Source organism: Cyclopterus lumpus, chromosome 6, assembly GCF_009769545.1.
Source record: "Cyclopterus lumpus isolate fCycLum1 chromosome 6, fCycLum1.pri, whole genome shotgun sequence".
Lineage (NCBI taxonomy): Eukaryota > Metazoa > Chordata > Actinopteri > Perciformes > Cyclopteridae > Cyclopterus > Cyclopterus lumpus.
In genome coordinates this window covers 9,073,859-9,092,103 of record NC_046971.1, presented here as the reverse complement: position 1 = coordinate 9,092,103, position 18,245 = coordinate 9,073,859, and the positions used below count along the sequence as shown (strand labels likewise).

General features: G+C 44.5%; 1 protein-coding gene across 1 annotated transcript in view; it reads left to right on the top strand.

The window, feature by feature from the left end:
• Positions 1-18,245, top strand: part of reln (reelin) — an 87,036-nt gene that overhangs the window by 63,698 nt on the left and 5,093 nt on the right. Inside the window, exons 24-63 of the mRNA XM_034534563.1 lie at positions 234-371; positions 510-696; positions 1,278-1,483; positions 1,637-1,808; positions 2,020-2,226; positions 2,350-2,585; positions 3,606-3,763; positions 3,856-4,063; positions 4,175-4,251; positions 4,727-4,885; positions 4,989-5,183; positions 6,145-6,418; positions 6,490-6,630; positions 6,729-6,906; positions 7,021-7,105; positions 7,204-7,386; positions 7,538-7,706; positions 7,819-7,924; positions 8,044-8,270; positions 8,386-8,609; positions 9,026-9,176; positions 9,304-9,562; positions 9,741-9,990; positions 10,327-10,495; positions 10,675-10,815; positions 11,102-11,279; positions 13,139-13,332; positions 13,421-13,671; positions 13,831-13,985; positions 14,168-14,382; positions 14,604-14,781; positions 14,894-15,069; positions 15,163-15,269; positions 15,369-15,611; positions 15,716-15,891; positions 15,997-16,070; positions 16,437-16,598; positions 16,745-16,902; positions 17,221-17,440; positions 17,592-17,789. Coding sequence (XP_034390454.1) covers positions 234-371; positions 510-696; positions 1,278-1,483; positions 1,637-1,808; positions 2,020-2,226; positions 2,350-2,585; positions 3,606-3,763; positions 3,856-4,063; positions 4,175-4,251; positions 4,727-4,885; positions 4,989-5,183; positions 6,145-6,418; positions 6,490-6,630; positions 6,729-6,906; positions 7,021-7,105; positions 7,204-7,386; positions 7,538-7,706; positions 7,819-7,924; positions 8,044-8,270; positions 8,386-8,609; positions 9,026-9,176; positions 9,304-9,562; positions 9,741-9,990; positions 10,327-10,495; positions 10,675-10,815; positions 11,102-11,279; positions 13,139-13,332; positions 13,421-13,671; positions 13,831-13,985; positions 14,168-14,382; positions 14,604-14,781; positions 14,894-15,069; positions 15,163-15,269; positions 15,369-15,611; positions 15,716-15,891; positions 15,997-16,070; positions 16,437-16,598; positions 16,745-16,902; positions 17,221-17,440; positions 17,592-17,789 — 7,185 coding nt within the window. The remainder of the gene's footprint in view (positions 1-233; positions 372-509; positions 697-1,277; positions 1,484-1,636; positions 1,809-2,019; positions 2,227-2,349; positions 2,586-3,605; positions 3,764-3,855; positions 4,064-4,174; positions 4,252-4,726; positions 4,886-4,988; positions 5,184-6,144; positions 6,419-6,489; positions 6,631-6,728; positions 6,907-7,020; positions 7,106-7,203; positions 7,387-7,537; positions 7,707-7,818; positions 7,925-8,043; positions 8,271-8,385; positions 8,610-9,025; positions 9,177-9,303; positions 9,563-9,740; positions 9,991-10,326; positions 10,496-10,674; positions 10,816-11,101; positions 11,280-13,138; positions 13,333-13,420; positions 13,672-13,830; positions 13,986-14,167; positions 14,383-14,603; positions 14,782-14,893; positions 15,070-15,162; positions 15,270-15,368; positions 15,612-15,715; positions 15,892-15,996; positions 16,071-16,436; positions 16,599-16,744; positions 16,903-17,220; positions 17,441-17,591; positions 17,790-18,245) is intronic.

The window sequence follows — 18,245 nt, the reverse complement described above, 5'->3', positions numbered from 1 at the left end:
ATCTTTACCTGCCAGAACACTAAATCCATAAATCTCTTTCCCCCAATGGAGAAGTAGATTAGTGAGTATAACATGAGGATGTGGTTGACATGTGGGCGACCACTGTCATACATTTTTAACGTTGTGTTTTTTTTTTTTAACAGTTATCAGTTACAGTATTTCATTACATTTTATTTTGCTATAGTATAAATCGAGGTAAACTGTTTTTGTGATTGTGTACTTTCTATGTTCAGGTCCAGTGCCACACGGTTCCGCTGGATCCAAAACTACTATGGCGAGCAGGACGAGTGGGCCCTGGATGACATCTACATCGGCCAGCAGTGTCCTAACATGTGCCACGGACATGGTTGGTGCGACCATGGACACTGCAGGTCAGAAGGATTTTCTTTATTGCTTTTTCAACTTCATTCAACAAAAAGTGCCAAACATATCTTCTGATTGATGTGTGTGGGATTCTAATTAAAGCAGAGATGAACGCAGAGTAAAGATAAGAAGTTCTTCTCTTGTAGGTGTGATGATGGTTTCTCTGGAACAGACTGCCAGCCCTCCTCCCTCCTCTCCTCCAGTGTACTCTCTGACTTTGAGTCCCAGGATGCACTGCTGACCATGTGGCAGGAGGTGATTGGTGGAGAGGTGGTCACCCCTGACGTGGGCTGTGGGGTGGTCTCATCTGGCTCGTCCCTGTACTTCAGCAAGGTAAAACAACCATAACATTCTTCCAGAATGTACTTTTTTTTGTTCTTAGGTGATACAACATGGTTGACATCATCCACAGTTTAAAGTATAATTTGGTGGAAAACTATGCTCAGTCTTTGGTGAAAATCTAGATCCAGGTGCAGGTCCCAGACATTTTTTTAAACATTTCTTAACATTGCGAGACACTTATTCTAAGAAACATGAATTCCATCATTGTCTCTGTGTGTTTTAGTGAAAACACATATCCAGATTATGTTATAAAGGATTGTGCAAACTCAGTAAAGTAAGCGTATACAATCTCTGATTAAATTCTAGTTTTTCCTGCCCAAAACTGTTAACCTTTGACCTCTTAATTGCCTCTACTCTGAATACATGAATTTCATTTAATCCTTCTATGGTTCTATAGAATAATTGATTCTTACTGGATGGAGGTTGCAAACAAATTGTGTTTTAATGGCCATGATACAGTATAAGTGTGACCCATGGAATAAAAACAAATAACACACTAAACCTTATGTGTTGCTGCTCCTAGGTGATCATTCCTTTTTTTAATATGTCTGAATATATGTGTGTGTTGTCAGGCTGGACTGAGACAGCTGTTGAGCTGGGATCTGGACACTGAATGGGCGGAGTTTGTGCAGTTCTACCTGCGGGTGGGTGGAGACTGGGCCGAGTGTAACCAGGCAGACAGCAGGGAGGAAGGAGTGCTGTTGCAGTACAGCAACGATGGAGGCATCAACTGGGGCCTCATCGCTGAGATGTACTTCACCGACTTTACCAAGCCTCGGTGAGAAACCTGCAGAAGAAGAAAATTAATATTCCTCATCGTTACTTTTACTGTTTCTTGTTGTCAATACAGCAAAAGTGTTTTAGATGTGGCTGTCATGGTTATATTTTGGAAGAAAAACATAAATAATCTTGTCTCTTCTTTCCTTCTCAGCTTTGTCCACTATGAGCTTCCCTTGGCCTCTAAGACACCCTCCACGAGGTTTCGTTGGTGGCAACCTCTTCACTCTGGGGATGGTTATGACCAGTGGGCAATTGATGATGTCATAATTTTGTCAGAGAGGGAGAAACACATTATCCCCATGGCCAACCCAACTCTACCACAGGTCAGGAATCAATTTGAGTAGTTTTTCAACTCTAACTTTTATTTTTTTGTTGAGGAAAGTGTCAGCCAAAGTAAGATAGAACAGCCATAAAACCTTGAATTCTTCCAAATATGTGTCTTATTTATCTTCTGAGAAATATGCTTTACTGCAGACACTGGTACCTGTTGTCACAAAACACCACAACAAACATGGCTGTCTTCTGTCTCTACAGAACTTTTACGAGAAGCCAGCATTTGACTACCCTCTGAACCAGATGAGCGTGTGGCTGATGCTGGGTAACGAAGGCATGGAGAAGGAAAGCAACAACAGCTTCTGTGCCTCAACGCCCTCTGCCATGGTGTTTGGGCGCTCCGATGGGGACAGGGTGGCCGTCACCAGGGACCTGGCCTTGCGCCCTGGCTACACCCTTCAGTTTAAGGTACTCACATGGAAAGTGTAAAAACTCAAACATTTAAGGGGCAATTTGAAAAATATGCTCTCAATACAAATTTATCTGAATTAAGTTGTTCTGTAAGTTTTGCTCCACTGTTTCCCTCACCAGTTGAACATAGGCTGTGACTCAGAGTTCAGCGCGTCTGCTCCAGTCATGCTGCAGTACTCTCATGATGCCGGTCGCACCTGGGCGCTGGTCCGAGAGGGCTGTTACCCAGGAACCCCAGGGGCAGGTGTCTGTGAGGGCAGTGGTCGTGAGCTTAGGGAGCCTACTGTCTACAACACTGGAGACTATGAACAGTGGACCAGGGTCACTGTGGTCATACCACGCAATGTTGCAGCCAGGTAGCTATGGTAACAGGCATGCAATTGGATTTCCAATGATGTAATCTGAATTTTCTTTATTTTCTTTAGACACAGAGGGGCAAATTCACAAAAGGACTGTGCATCTTTTGCAGCTGCTAAACCTGCACCAACAAAATTGAAGAATCTTTTAAAAGTAGCTGCAAAGGGTGAAATTCACCCCAAACTGCCCTGCCAAGCAAATAGCATCTATGTGCTTGCCCACTGTGGTATTTGCATATATTTAAATGAGGTAATATGCAATACATTTGGCACAAAATCCACCCCTTTCTATTTAAGTGAGCCTCATTGCAAAAACAGATCTGCGCTACTAGCCACACAAAATTACATTGAAATTATTAGCGTCTTCAGAGAGTTAGTTGGGGGTTAGTTGCATTTATATGGGTTGTCTGCTTAAACTCCTTTATTTTGGGAAGCAGTGACAGGATGCAAAGATATTTGTGTCATGAAAAATTTATGATTAAAGCTCCCCTACATAAGTTGTTTTTAAACACATGAGAAAAATAAGATTACTATATAAATGAATAAACAAATTATATCTTCCGTGCCTTCTCAAATCCTGGGCTTACATTTTCCCTTTCCTCTCTCTTAATTGCCTTCAGGAGGTTTGGATGGAAGGAGCACTCTGGCAAGCCCCTCCTGACAAGACCTCTGGCTCAGGCTGATCCCCCCCCCCCCTCCCCACCCCCCAACCAAACTCGTTTATATTTTGCCACAGATAATTGCAATCAGATGCAAAAGAAGGGAAACTTGAACTCAACTGCAAAACTGTATGGACGTGTTTGTGGTGTAATATCATGACAGTAGTGCAAAAATATTTGGTGGATCTGACCTTGAGACGGGGCAGACTGCAGTTGCAAATGATACGCAATGCATGGTGCTATCAGCGGACGCAATCCATTCTTTGTGAATTCGCCCCAGAATATTTATTTATTAAAGACTGGTAAATGTAAATGTCTACATTTATCTCTTTCCCTTATCCCCTTCCCCTCATTTTCACAGTAAAACCAGGTTCCGCTGGTTTCAGGAGAGCAGCATGTACAGAGATGCCCCACCTTTCGCCCTGGATGGGGTCTACATTTCTGAGCCTTGTCCAAACCACTGTGGGGGACATGGAGATTGCATCTCTGGAGTCTGCTTCTGTGATATGGGATACACAGGTACAATTACGAAATTGAAAGCAATAAAATATATAATGTTTTCCATGTATCTTAATATACTATACCTTCTGATTGCCTTTTTTATTTTATAGTGGAGCAGGATAGTTGTGTCCCATCGGTAGCCAGTCCCACAGAGTTGACTGAAGGCTTTGAGGAGAAGCTGAGCCCTCTCTGGCAGAGCCTCAGTGGGGGACAAATTGGAGGTGGATGTGGCATCATTGGTGAGGGCAAAGCTCTATACTTCAGTAGTCCCGGGAGGAGAGAAGCACACACAGTGCCTCTAGACACCACCAACACACGGTGAGGGGAATTCACACCTATGCAAATGTCATTTGGAAGCACTGGAAATCAGTTAAATCGCTGGCTATTTTTTTTATGTGAAACTGAAATCTAGTGACTGTTTACACACAGGTTGGTCCAATTCTACATCAGAATTGGCAGCAAGAGTTTGGGGCCCACTTGCACCAGGCCTCGGTCCCGCAATGAAGGTAATTAGAATATCTTGTATTGAGGCCTGCTGCTGCATTCAGGTGGCTGTTCCTTAACAGTGCAGTGCAACGAGCAGCTCCACCTCTGATCTGATCACTTTGATCTGCCCAGTGATTGAGCCAAGGCTGTGTAGGTTCAGATTTGGTCTTCAATGTCAGTGTTTCTTCTCGTGGAGAAACAAAGTCTAGTGTTGTCTGTTCTAGTCTGTTCACCAGTCAGCAGATTGTGGATCTCTAGCCTGCAGCACTGCTGAAGGCTCAGTCTGATCTTTCCTGCAATGTCAGATAGAACACTGCCAGCCTCTAAACACCTTATCTAAAAAAAGCAGTGCTACTGATCTGTTATTTGATACTATTGTATTTATTGTATTGTTTTGTTTTATTTGCTGCTAATTTTACTTAATGTTGTATGTATATCTATGCAATATGATTTCCCATCTAAAAGTTATCTTGACTCTTTGTTCTGTGATTCTAGGTGTCATTGTCCAGTTCTCTACCAACAATGGTGTCCAGTGGCAGTTTGTCAGGGAGCTGGACTTTAGTTCCTTCCTCGAGCCCCAGGTCGTGACCATCGAGCTGCCACCTGCTGCCAAAACCCCTTACACAGTATTTCGATGGTGGCAGCCACAGCAGGGTATGTGCATAATCACGGTGCACAATATGATAGAAAAGCACAGAAAAATTACAATATTAGCTTTGGTATCGATGTTTATTTCTCTCTCTCTCCGTCCTTGTAGGGAAACACTCTGCCCAGTGGGCTTTGGATGATGTCTTGATTGGAATGAATGACAGCTCCAGAACAGGTTTCCATGACAAGTTCGACGGCATGACGCCTCTGAGGCACAACTGGTACCGCATTCAGGGAGGGGAAGTGACTGTGGACTGTTTATCTCTGGACACAGCACTTACCTTCAACTCCGAGGCCATTGATAGTGAGTTACACGAAAACACTATTGCTCTTAAGCACATACATTTAGTGAAGAGGGTTTATGACTGCAGGGTTGGGAGTTGTAATTCCTTGACTGGCTCAGAAAGTGTGTCCATGGAGAGTGAAGCAGTAACTCCCTCAACAATCCCTGTCAAGTGGCCCCTGACTAAGACACTTAACCCCCAACTGCTCCAGTGAATCTGCAGTGTTCGCATTGAGCTGCCCGCTGTGAACGTGTTGAAGTGAATGTGAAGCAGGATGTGGCAGAACCATATACACAGCCGTGCATATGCACATCCAGTAAACCACCGCAAATATGCATATAAAGGGCTGCACAGGGAAATCATAATGTTACCCACACAATAGGCTGACATCACCCATTTACTGTGGCGCTGTGGCTCCTGCATTATTAATAAGAGCAAACCTGAATGAACAGTCTGCTTGTTATTTATGCTTGCACCAAGCTGTGAACGGATTTACTTTGCACAAATATTACATTACAACAGGGCCCATTCATTAAGTGTGCCAAGCCAGATGAATTTGGCAGCACGTCTGTGAACATAAAGCTCCCATGTCCCCGTGTGAGAACATGAAGCGCTGATTGTCAGACTCTTTGGCTGTTCTCGTATGGCGCTGAAACCTGGACACATTTTACAACATTTTACAAATACCTCATATTTTCAAAGCTATACTTGCATTTAGATTTTGTGTTTTCGGTGTACACTTTTCATTTCATGTGGCAATTAGCAACGTGTGTGTTTTTGTAGTTGTTTTCTATTTAAGGTCAACATACACAATTTAACTCATAATTGAGTTCCCGGTTGCGCCATGGGCCACAGAATTGGGCTGAATCTAAATTTAAAATCTAACCAGACACATGCAAGTCAGTTTTGTTCAATCAGATCAGAATCAGATTATGGTAAATACCTGTAAGTGTGACGTTTTGTTTTACTCTGTATCTGCAGAGAAGCCGAGGTATGCAGAGAGCTGGGACTTTGAGGTATCGGGCTCGTCATTCCTGCAATTTGAGTTGAGTATGGGCTGTAGTAAGTCCACCTCCTTCTCCCATGGTGTGCGACTGGAGTACTCCACAGACTGCGGTCATCACTGGTCTCTCATCACCCCAGAGTGTGTGCCTCCAGCCATTGGCTGCGCCGGTTATACTCAGAGTTCCATCTATACCTCGACCCAGTACAAACACTGGAGGAGGATCACCGTCTACCTTCCCAGTGCTGCTAAGTACGTGTGTTTTATACCTAATATTAGTCGACAGTATTGGTATATTTGTAACTTTCTTATGTATCCCTTAGTTCCCCCAGAACTCGGTTCCGTTGGATCCAAACCCACTTCACCCCAGGGGCAGAAGGTTGGGCTCTAGATAACGTGTTACTTGCCCCTGGATGCCCCTGGATGTGCTCTGGACACGGTCTGTGTGACAATGGACGCTGTTTGTAAGTTAAACAGACTTCTCTGCTCAGCTCATGAATTATAATTCATCTTTACACTTATTTTCTGACTTCATGGAAACGCGACCCTTACTTTCACACAGGTGTGACAAGGGTTATGGAGGGGCACACTGTGTGCCTTTGGCCCACCTGCCATCTGTGCTGAGAGAGGACTTTAATGAGAACCTGCAACAGGAGACGTGGCCTGAGGTGTACGGAGCAGAGAGGGGAACTCTGAGCGGAGAGCCTCTTAAATCTGGCACTGCCCTCATCTTCAAAGGGGTATGCGTCCTTAAAACAGCCAAAGCAATAATAATACAGTTAAATCATACAGACACAGCTTGATATCATTATATCAGCTGACAAACAATGTAATCCTTGTCTGTTTGTTTGCAGGACGGTCTGCGAATGATCGTGTCGCAGGATCTGGACTGCACCAACACTCTCTACATCCAGTTCTCCTTCAAATTCATCACTAAAGGTAATATAAAACTTATTTTTGTCTTGGTATAGCTGTACTTTGGAACATAATATGGCTCAGGATGTTGTCATTATAGCTTTTCTTGTGGGCTTTTCTAGGTGTCCCTGAGCGCTCCCATTCAGTGCTGCTGCAGTACTCTGTGAACGGGGGAATCAGCTGGCTGATGCTGGACGAGTTTTATTTCCCAGCTTCCACTGACACTCTGTTCCTCCACCTACCGCTGCCAGCCAGCGCTCAGACCAACGCCACCCGCTTCAGACTCTGGCAGCCCTACAACAGCGGTGAGTGGACACATTGTGTGGTTGCACACTAAAATTAAAAATCTGTGCTCTTGCATCTCTTGTCTGTTTCTTCAACACATTGCACTCACTTCATGCAGACCGAACCAGTAGAATCAGTGTGTAACAGTCTCCACAATATGACATCCTTCAGGTAAGAAAGAGGAGGTGTGGGTCATAGATGATCTCATCATTGATGGAAGCTCCCTACACAACCCACCGATGGTGATAGACAGCTTTGAGGAAGGCCCCAATGAGTCCAACTGGTTGTTTTTCCCCGGGGGAAACACTGGCCTCTACTGCCCATACCAGAAGACCGGACAGTAAGATACTGTTTTTATCAAGTAATGATAAAACTTGCAAAAAGAGGCTTTTACCCTTGACTAACCTGTGTGTGTGTGTGTGTGTGTGTGTGTGTGTGTGTGAATGTTTCAGGGAGGTGGATGAGTCAGCCATGGTGTTTGTCTCCAGCGAGCTTGGCGAGCACTCCATTACCACCAGGGACATTGACGTACATGAAAACACTATCATCCAGTTTGAGGTACACAAACACAGCCGTGATGACTCATGTTCCAAAGCAACTATAACTCATACTCAATAGAAACATAAATCATGGCTCGTCATTCGTCGCCGATTTTGTGTATATTTATGCTTCTCCAGATTAATGTTGGCTGCACAGCCGAAAGCAGTTCCTCCCACCCAGTGCGTCTTGAGTTCTCACGGGACTTTGGTGCCACGTGGCACCTTTTGGTGCCCCTGTGTGCCGGTGGGCCCCAGCCCTCCTCACTGTGCTCCACGGAGCTCCACCCTGCCAGCATCTATTTCCCTGGTACAACTCAGGGCTGGAGGAGGGAGGTCATTAACTTTGGCAAGCTTCGCCTCTGTGGGTAAGGACTGGATACATCCTGAACAGCAGATGCATAAAATACATCAAGGATATGCAAGATAATGTGTTGATTGTATCTTCTGTCTCTCTAATCCTGCACTTTGACCTCCCTCCAGGTCAGTGAGGTTCCGATGGTATCAGGGTTTCTTTTCAACTGGTTCTGCTCCTCCAACATGGGCATTAGACAATATCTACATTGGCCCACAGTGTCAGGACATGTGTAACGGCCACGGGACTTGTGTGGGTGGCAGCCACTGTGTGTGTGACCCCAGCTACTCTGGAGCTGACTGCTCTGTGCCTGACACCCCCAACCCGGATTTCCTCAAGGAGGACTTCGAAGGTAGACCAACATACAGACACAACAATCCATCAGGAAATAACAGTTTATCGAAAATGTGTGTGAGGGAATCTGTGTAGTATTTATTGATCATTCAGAGTTAGCAGAATTTCAGGCTATATTATTTCACACTTATTATGCCCTTCAAAATCTTTGTTTTTAATATTTAACTTTATAGGATCCCATTTAACCAATTACTTTTTACTTTGTACCTTAGTTTATACTTATACATACATATATTCAGTTAATGCTGTTTTTAATTTGTATTTTTAAAGCATTTCATAACATTATTTGAACAAGAGACAAGAGAGGTCTTTAGTTTTTCAGTTTTTTACTACAGTATATGATGGATTTGTGATTGTGTGTTTACTGTTTTGTTGTTACTATGTGTGTGATTGTGTACATCATTGTGTATGTAGGGGGAGCTGTAGATGCTGAGCGTTTCAGACTACTAAGCGGTGGCAAACCATCCAGGAAGTGCGGTATCATGTCGAGTGGAAACCACCTGTTCTTCAGTGAGGATGGCCTGCGCATGCTGGTCACCAATGACATGGACCTGGCAAATGCCAGGTAAAGCTACAGTCCCTCAAACAAACAACAAAGAAAAGCAACCTACCAACTCTCTGCATATACAAATACACCACCAACATTTTTGTCTTCAGTGATAATCTCATGTGTTTATGGCTGTACTCTGCAGGTTTGTTCAGTTCTTCCTGCGTCTTGGTTGTGGTAAGGCTGCTCCAGACCCTCGCTCCCAGCCGGTTTTGCTGCAGTTCTCTGTTGATGGAGGTCTCTCCTGGGGCCTCTTGCAGGAATTTCTCTTTAGTAACAGCAGTAATCAGGCTCGCCTGGTGGCCTTGGAGATCCCGCTGCGTGCCCGCACATCTTCCACTCGCCTCCGCTGGTGGCAGCCCTCTGAGAATGGACACTTTTACAGCCCATGGGTCATTGATCAGGTACAGTAAGTGAGGATCCATCCTACCATCCGTCCATCAATAAGTCTTTAAATCATTTTCATTCAAGCAGTGAAACATTATAGCTGTTATCCATCCAAGGAGGATGGACATCTCTGACAAATCCACTTTCTCTGCCTTCTTCACATTAACTATGCAAACATGTACCTTCATTCCCTAGGTGGTAGTAGGTGGCAGTGCCAGTGGATGGGGACCTTTGGAAGATGATTTCTCATCAATCGACGGGCGCTCATGGCTCCTCCACCCTGGAGGAACCCGAATGCCCGTTTGTGGCTCCGATGGGCCTGCCTTCGCATTCATAGAAAAGTCCAACACTCGCTATGCAGTTACCACTGATATCAGTTTGGGTCAAGACGCCTTCATCCAGTTTGACTTTTCTGCTTCCTGCTCTGTCACCAACTCCTGCTACTGTAAGTAAAAAGAAATGGGAATACACTGTTATTGTTAGTCAATAGGGCTGCAACTGACAATTATTTTCATCACTGAGCAGTCTGGCAATTATAGTTTAATAGTTTAATTATAGTTTAATAGTTTAACTATTTATCTGTAGATCAACTTATCAATCAATCAACAACAGCCATATTTAGTGAAATACAGTTAAATCAAGATGTTAAAAGAATTCCTAATATTCTATTTTGAGTTTACTCTCAAGTTAGTCTGTAGACTGTCAGGCTATTTTTACGTTGTGTATGCAGTTTCTTGAATATACATCACGGTGACAATTGTGTTTCTCTTGATTTTTGCAGCGGTAGAGTTGGAGTATTCTCTGGATCTGGGTCTGACCTGGCAGCCTGTGGTCAGAGACTGTCTGCCTACCAGCCCTGACTGCTCCTCCTACACCCTGCAGAGGCTGCTGGTCTCTGACATTTATAACAAGTGGGGCCGCATCACCCTGCCTATGCCATCATATGCCAGGTCAGCACTGCCCTGAACTACACTCATGGACCAACTTGTGTAGCATATCCTGATTCTAGAGTAGACCCATATCATAAGCATATAATGCCGTGTCAGGATTTACACTTTAATTCCTTGCTGTATATTTAGTTTTAACATAACCTGTGAGATGTATCCGTGATTTTGATTTATGTCTTTAGATCTCCAGCCACACGGTTCCGCTGGTTCCAGCAGGCTCCCTTTGACAAGCAGCAGACTTGGGCTCTGGACAACCTTTACATTGGAGACGGCTGCCCAGATATGTGTTCTGGACACGGACGCTGCCAACAGAGCTCCTGTGTGTAAGTAACGGCCTCATGCAGGCATTTAATGTCTGAATAGTCAGCAATAAGGTGAAAAGGTGAATTTTGTAATTTCTTTTGTCCTAAGCTTTATATAGCGTTGTGTCCATGTTGTTTTGTACATTAATTAATCTTCTAACTGAATGTTGTATGAGGAATATTGTGTCGCCCTCATTATTCATTCGCCTGCATTTGATCACATAAAGTTACTGTATCCAGTACGTTTGTGTTACTTAACTCACTATAACGGCTGATTATGTGTATCTGACTCCACCAACCTCTCCAGGTGTGACTCAGAGTGGGGTGGTGAGTACTGCGATGAGCCTGTGGTTCCTTTGCCCTCTCAGCTGAAGGACAGCTTCAGCCGAGCTCCTTCACTCAGCCACTGGCACGTACTCACCGGTGGGAAACTCAGCACAGTGTGTGGAGCCGTGGCCTCTGGAGCTGCTCTGCACTTCAGTGGGGTAAATATGCATCTATACCCTCTTCGTTTGATTCTTCTCAATCATGAAATGCTTCCCAACCAAGGGTCTGGTGAAGATGAAAGTCATTCATATTCTGAAATACTGTTTTCACACCCTCAGGGGTATTTATAAACTCTGGTTTGTACAAATTAAAATGCTCATTCTAGTTTTCCCTTTAGGTTCTCTTTTTTGCCATTTTGTTCTCCACTGGGTCATGATATCTTCATGTGAATATGATCCATGTATTAACTCACCTTCCAAGCCAATGCTAGGTAGGGATTGAAAGAACAGACTTCTGCAATAAAGACTGCAAAAGCATTGACATGTGTTGATTCAATGTGGCAAACAGAGAAAGTAGGAAAAGAGAGACATCGAACAGTATCTGAAAGACGCTGCTCTGAGTATCAGTCTGTCTGTAAGTTGTCAGGCCTTATGTCAGTCAGCTTAAAGTTTAGGACTTAGCACTTAGGGCAGTGTTGTTAATGGATACCAATTGACAGGCTGTTATTAATGGACCGACTGCCAGAGACCGACTGCCTCTTAAGAGCAGCAGTTAAAAGTCTTGCATAAAGCTGTTTCAAAATAAATTACTACCTCGGTTAAGTTCCAACTTTACCTCAGCCAGTTTTATTATTCAGGTTATGGTTCAACAATGCTTTCTGTAATAAAAACAACACATGTGATCACCAAAAAAATTCAAGATGGCCGCTTGATGGCAGCCTCGATTTTTCGCTTGTGTTTTCACGTTTTTATTTTGCTCTTTTGGAGCTCTCTTCATTCACAACAGGAATGAGAAGCTCTACCTGTATCTTGGATCCCATACCATCTACTCTCACCAAGGAATGTCTCCCAGCCATCGCTTCACTCATCATAGCAATAATCAACTCCTCCCTCAACTCCAGCTCAGTCCCCGACACACTTAAACTGGCTGCTGTCACCCCCATCCTCAAGAAACCTGGACTCGACCCTGAGACCATGAGCAATTTCCGGCCCATCTCAAATCTTCCCTTCCTGTCAAAAATACTGGAACGCGTCGTCCCTGCACAACTCAAAACCCACCTCATTTCCAACGATCTGTTCGAGCCATTTCAATCTGGTTTCCGCTCACAGCACAGCACCGAAACAGCCCTTCTCAAAGTCACCAATGACCTCCTCCTCTCCTCAGACTGGCCACCTCAACATCCTTCTCCTGGATCTCACTGCAGCCTTCATCAACCACAACATCCTTCTCTCCCGGCTCCCCGTCCCACAACGGATCCAATACAAAATCCTTCTCCTCACTCACAAAGCCCTCCATAATCAGGCCCCCTCCTACCTCACCGACCTGCTCCACCACCACACTCCATCCCGTCGGCTCCGCTCCTCTGATGCCAATCTCCTGTCAATCCCACATAGGACCAAGCACCGGACGTGGGGTGAAAGAGCCTTCTCCATATCTGCCCCCTCCCTCTGGAACTCTCTCTCCAAACTCATCCGAGACTGCACTGATCTTTCCTCATTCAAATCACAAATCAAAACCCACCTGTTCAGAACTGCTTTTAATGTGTGATTGTTTGTTTTTGTTTTTGTTTTCTTCTCAGGGTCCGAGCGACTCAGAAAGTCCCTAGTTATTTGTTTTATTTGTTTTACCTGTATTTTAGCTATTCTTATTTATTTATTTTTAGCTTTTAGGATGTTTTAATTATGTGAAGTGTCTTTGAGTATTATGAAAAGCGCTATATAAATGAAATGCATTATTATTATTATTATTATTATTATTATTATTATTATTATAACAGATCATGAGCCTTGTGAGTTTGTTTTTAGATGGCATCCATTCATCTCAGATCAATACTGACTGACATTGTGTCTATGCTCAGATTTGCAGCCGTCAGCTGGTGACTGTGGACCTGAACCTGACCAATGCTGAGTTCATCCAGTTCTACTTCATGTACGGCTGCATGATCCCACCCAGCAACCGTAACCAGGGAGTGCTTCTGGAGTACAGTTTGAATGGAGGAATCAACTGGCACCTACTGACAGAGATCTTCTATGATCTGTACACCAAGCCTGGGTGAGTTCTTTTCACCAACAACACATGTACATGACTACCTGTCCTGCAGGGTATCTGTGACTTTCTTCTTGTTTTTGTCTGTGCTCAGGTTTGTGAATGTGCTGCTGCCCCCTGCTGCCCGTCAGGAAGGAGTGCGTGTGCGCTGGTGGCAGCCACAACATGAGGGAGCAGACCACAGTGACTGGGCTCTGGATAACGTCCTCATCGCAGGCTCGGACCCACGGGCGCAGATATCTGACACTTTTGGTGGGGTGGCACTGCCCAACCATGAGAGAGCTCCTGCTGATGGGACCTCAGGGAGGATAGGGCAGCTGAGCGAGCAGGAGGAAACACTGATAGGTATTACTGAATCAATGCCTCAATCAAACATAAATATAACACAAATATAAATATAAGAAATATACAGGAATGTCAAATTATGTTTTACTACCAAACTGAGGCGGCTCTTGGTGTTATTCATATTTCATTTTTGCTACTCCTTCTTTCTCTTTTTCTCAGTGAGCGATCATTGGTTGTTCTCAGAGGACTGCTCAGTGCAGCGTTTCTGCAGCTCCCCTGATGGAGTGATGGTGTGTGGCAATGCTGATGGGAGAGAGGTGTATGCTGTAACACATGATATTGTTCCTGACAAGGGCTGGGTCATGCAATTTAAGGTAACTACTGAGCCTAAAAGGACTCAAAAAAGGCAAAAAAGAAAATGTAACTGTGTTGCATGATGTCCTTCAGTGTGTAAAGTTCATCGTAATGCAATGTATTGCACCTTTGTATGATTGTAAGTCAAAAAGACTTGATTTGCTATGATGGTGACCTTGTGGTTATACCTGTGTTGCTTTAGATTGCAGTAGGCTGCAGTGAGCCAGAGCGTCATGCAGAACGACAAATCCATGTTCAGTATTCAGTGGACTTTGGAGTGACCTGGAAGTACCTGATGCCCCAGTGCCTGCCTGCTGACCCCCGCTGTGGAGGTCAGGTCTCCCAGCCGTCAGTCTTCTTCCCTGCTGGAGGCTGGAAGAGGGCAGTCTATCTTCTGCCTGACCGCCTGGCTGACAGGTGAGTCATCCTACCTCATATCTACCTTCACATGCTTTTGACAAAACATATAGTATTGCTTCATATTTAATTGTACCATCAAGACACGCTTGACCTAAATTATGAATCACTGAGAGATCAAATTATTGTCATCTTATAAATGGTTAAAACTTTTGTCATATCAATTATGAAAGTATTATGCATGTTGTTTGACTAACCTATCCTGTCATCTTATTTTCCAGTGCGGTGCGGTTCCGGTTTTTCCAGCAGCACTCAGACATTCAGTGGGGGGTGGAAAACTTTTACATCGGGCCAGCGTGTGCCGGCCACTGTGGGGGACATGGAGATTGTCTGGATCAGCGCTGTCTCTGTGACCCAGGGTTCACTGGACCAAACTGCTACGCCAGCACTCCTCTAAAGGTAGAATCTGTCTCTCACTCAGTAAAAAAGTCAGATCACAAAAGAAAAAGACAAGTTTATTTAGCTGTCCAAGATGGTCGGGGATTCAGATATGTGTGTCTTTTTTCTGTAGGCATCTCTGAAGGAGCGCTTTGACTGGGAGGGGGCAGCGGGCCCTCAGTGGCAGGTGCTGGAGGGCGGGAGGCCCTGCACAGACTGTGGTGTGTTGGTTGAGGGGACCGCCCTGTACTTCGGAGGGGCTGATGCCAGGCAGGCGGTCACTGCAGATCTGGACCTCCGTGGAGCAAAGTTAGTACTTCCTTCAACCACAGCAAGAAGTTTTCTGTTTATCTTTGTTGTTGAGCTCCTTATGTGCATTTTTAACTGTGTGTTTGTGGACAGGTTTGTGGAGTACTGGGCCAGGATCGGAAGTGAAGATAACATGACCATGTGCCACCGTCCAACTTGTCGTAAAGAGGGAGTGCTGCTGGACTACTCTACTGATGGAGGTGCACTAACAGCATGCATACTTTTTCTTTTCATCATCATCAGTTTATGATTTTGTCTCTTCTTTAATTGTTCTCGTTTTGTCCTTATCTGTCCCTCAGGTGTGTCCTGGATACTGCTGCACGAGATGGACTATCTGAAGTATGTGTCAGTGAGGAGAGACTATATCGTCCTCCCAGAAGGATCTCTGACCAATGCTACTCGCCTGCGCTGGTGGCAACCATTTACCATTTCCTCTGGCTTAGCCACTCCCAGTCTGGAGAGAGCCCAGTGGGCCATAGACAACATCTTGGTGGGGGGGTCAGACATCAATCCACCCACTCTGCTAGACACTTTTGATGATGGTGAGTTGGTTTGTGCTGATGTAATCAGAAGCCTGTCATTGCAAATTAATTAATGTTCTAGAAATTTGATCTTCCCCCTCTTCTCTTTTTCTGTCTTTCACCAGAGGGTGTTTCGCATGAGGAGAGCTGGAGTTTCTACCCTAATGCCGTGCGCACAGCTGGCTTCTGTGGAAACCCCTCCTTCCACTTGTACTGGCCAAATAAAAACCAAGACAAGACACACAACATCCTGGCCACACGAGAACTCATAGTGCAGCCTGGATATATTTTACAGTTTAAGGTACAGTACTGCAAGACAGCCACTAACCGCCATGTTAAAAACTGTCCGTTGTCTTGTAACATGGCGGCTTTATTCCTTAACTGTACATCTATCTTGTTGATGCAGATTGTTGTCGGTTGTGAGGCAGACACCTGTGGAGACCATCATTCTGTCCTGCTGCAGTACAGGAAGGATGCAAGGTAAAAAAGACATGGAGGGACCTGATAAGGAATTAGACTTTGACATAGTTATTAAATGACCTTGCACGTCAGGGCCCATTTTTTCATTTGATGGTTTATCCTTCCTAATCCAACTGTTAACAGACAAATTGTAGATAAAGAACTGCGTGACAATGTGTTCAGCCAATATGGAAATAGACATTTATTATAAACTGACCTCACAGTCAGGGCAGGTGGTACCATGGCGGCATCGAAAACATAAATGTTAAATATCATGTCAATGGCGTATACCACTAGCCTGACTTCACACCCACCGTTTTAACCTTCTCTTTTGTACAACATATTTTTCTAAACACAGTTTTCAACTCTCATGCTCTCTCCCTTTAGGTCTAACTCGTGGCAGCTGGTACAGTCAGAGTGTCTCCCCTCCTCAGTCAACAACGTGGGCTGCTCTCCCTTCCAGTTCCACGAGTCCACAATCTACAGCCCAGTCAACAGCTCAACGTGGACCAGGGTCACTGTGCAGCTGCCAGACCACGTCTCCTCAGGGTAGGAGCATGCAGATATTTTATTTCCTTGGCGCTGGAACATATCATACATTATGCTGGTGCATTTTTATATTCATATTTTATATATATCAGCAGAATGATAGATGAAGCAGCGTAATCCATTTGTGATTGGTTGTATATTTCCAGGGCCACCCAGTTCCGCTGGATTCAAAAGGAGGGGACAGGAGAGCGGCAGAGCTGGGGAGTGGACAATGTTTACATCGGTGAAGCCTGCCCGGGGCTCTGCAGCGGCCACGGCTACTGTACAAGTGGAGTGGTCTGCATCTGTGATGAGGGATACCATGGTGGGCCACAAACAGCATAATTTCTTTGAACTGCGAGAAAGACCATTTTTTCACATTGGTACTATTCAGAAGAAATGTGCAAAGTAGTATAGTTTCTTCAAGTCAAATGATGCACGTGAACAAAGTAAAAATGTTCATGTGATTGAGACACTTTTTGAAGAAACAGCTTGAATATAGTTTTCCGTCACAGTTGCTGAGAACATGGCTTTTCTTTTTTTTTGGTTCATTTTACCGTCAATTTCAACATCATCGACTGGCCTGCCATCTATATTTCATCCAATTTCATCATCTCCCCTCTCCTTCCTCTCACCTCAACAGGTGACGACTGCTCCCTCTCCAGCAGCGACCTGCCCAGCTCCATCAAGGACAACTTTGAGTCAGGCAGTATGTCTCAGGAGAGCTGGCAGTTGATCCAGGGTGGGGGAGTGGGCAGCGGTTGTGGGCAGCTCTCACCACATGCCCACGGAGACTCACTCTACTTCAATGGCTGTAAGATGAGGCAGGCAGTTACCAAACCGCTGGACCTCACTAGAGCCAGGTACAGGTACTACCAAAATAAACTGTCCATGATAGCTGCCTCATAGCTAGCACTGATTAGTTTTCCCCTCATCAAAACCTGTATTATCAACTATTAATGTTTTCTTTCTCCAACCTTCTCTCTTTTTCCTTCCCTCTCTGTCTCCCGACAGTAAGATCATGTTTGTGCTGCAGATCGGCAGCGTCGCACAGACAGACAGCTGTAACATAGCTCTGGATCAGGCGGACACAGTTGACCGGGCTGTGCTGCTGCAATACAGCGTCAACAATGGAGTCAGCTGGCACGTCATCGCCCAGCACCAGCCCAAAGACTTCATAAAGGCCCAGAGAGTCTCCTACAATATTCCACTGTGAGTGACTTTTCTAATTCATCTTTTACTAATGCATCATACTTGTTAGTAAGTCATTGATAAATGGTTATGTCACTTTCTAATAAACCATCAGCTAGTGATTTGCCGTTATACTTGTAAATGATACATTTTTAACAACCTTCCATCAAATCTGCATTTGTAAACATTGATAAGTTGTCAATAAATAGATTTTGGCCCGGATGCTCTACAGCTGTTTTCCAGAAGGTAAGTCCATTGGGGAAGTGTTCCTAATAGAGAAAGAAATAGCTACAAAAATAAGTCATACGGTCGGATGATAAACATCAGCCAAAGAGATTTTTCACAACCTCAAAGTTGTTCTTCATAATGGTTTAGGACTAAAATGATTTACTAATCATCAATAAAGCCACCATTGACACTTTATAAAGGGTGCCTTATTAGAAGCGTCTGTAATCATTGACGTACTTGTTGACTGTT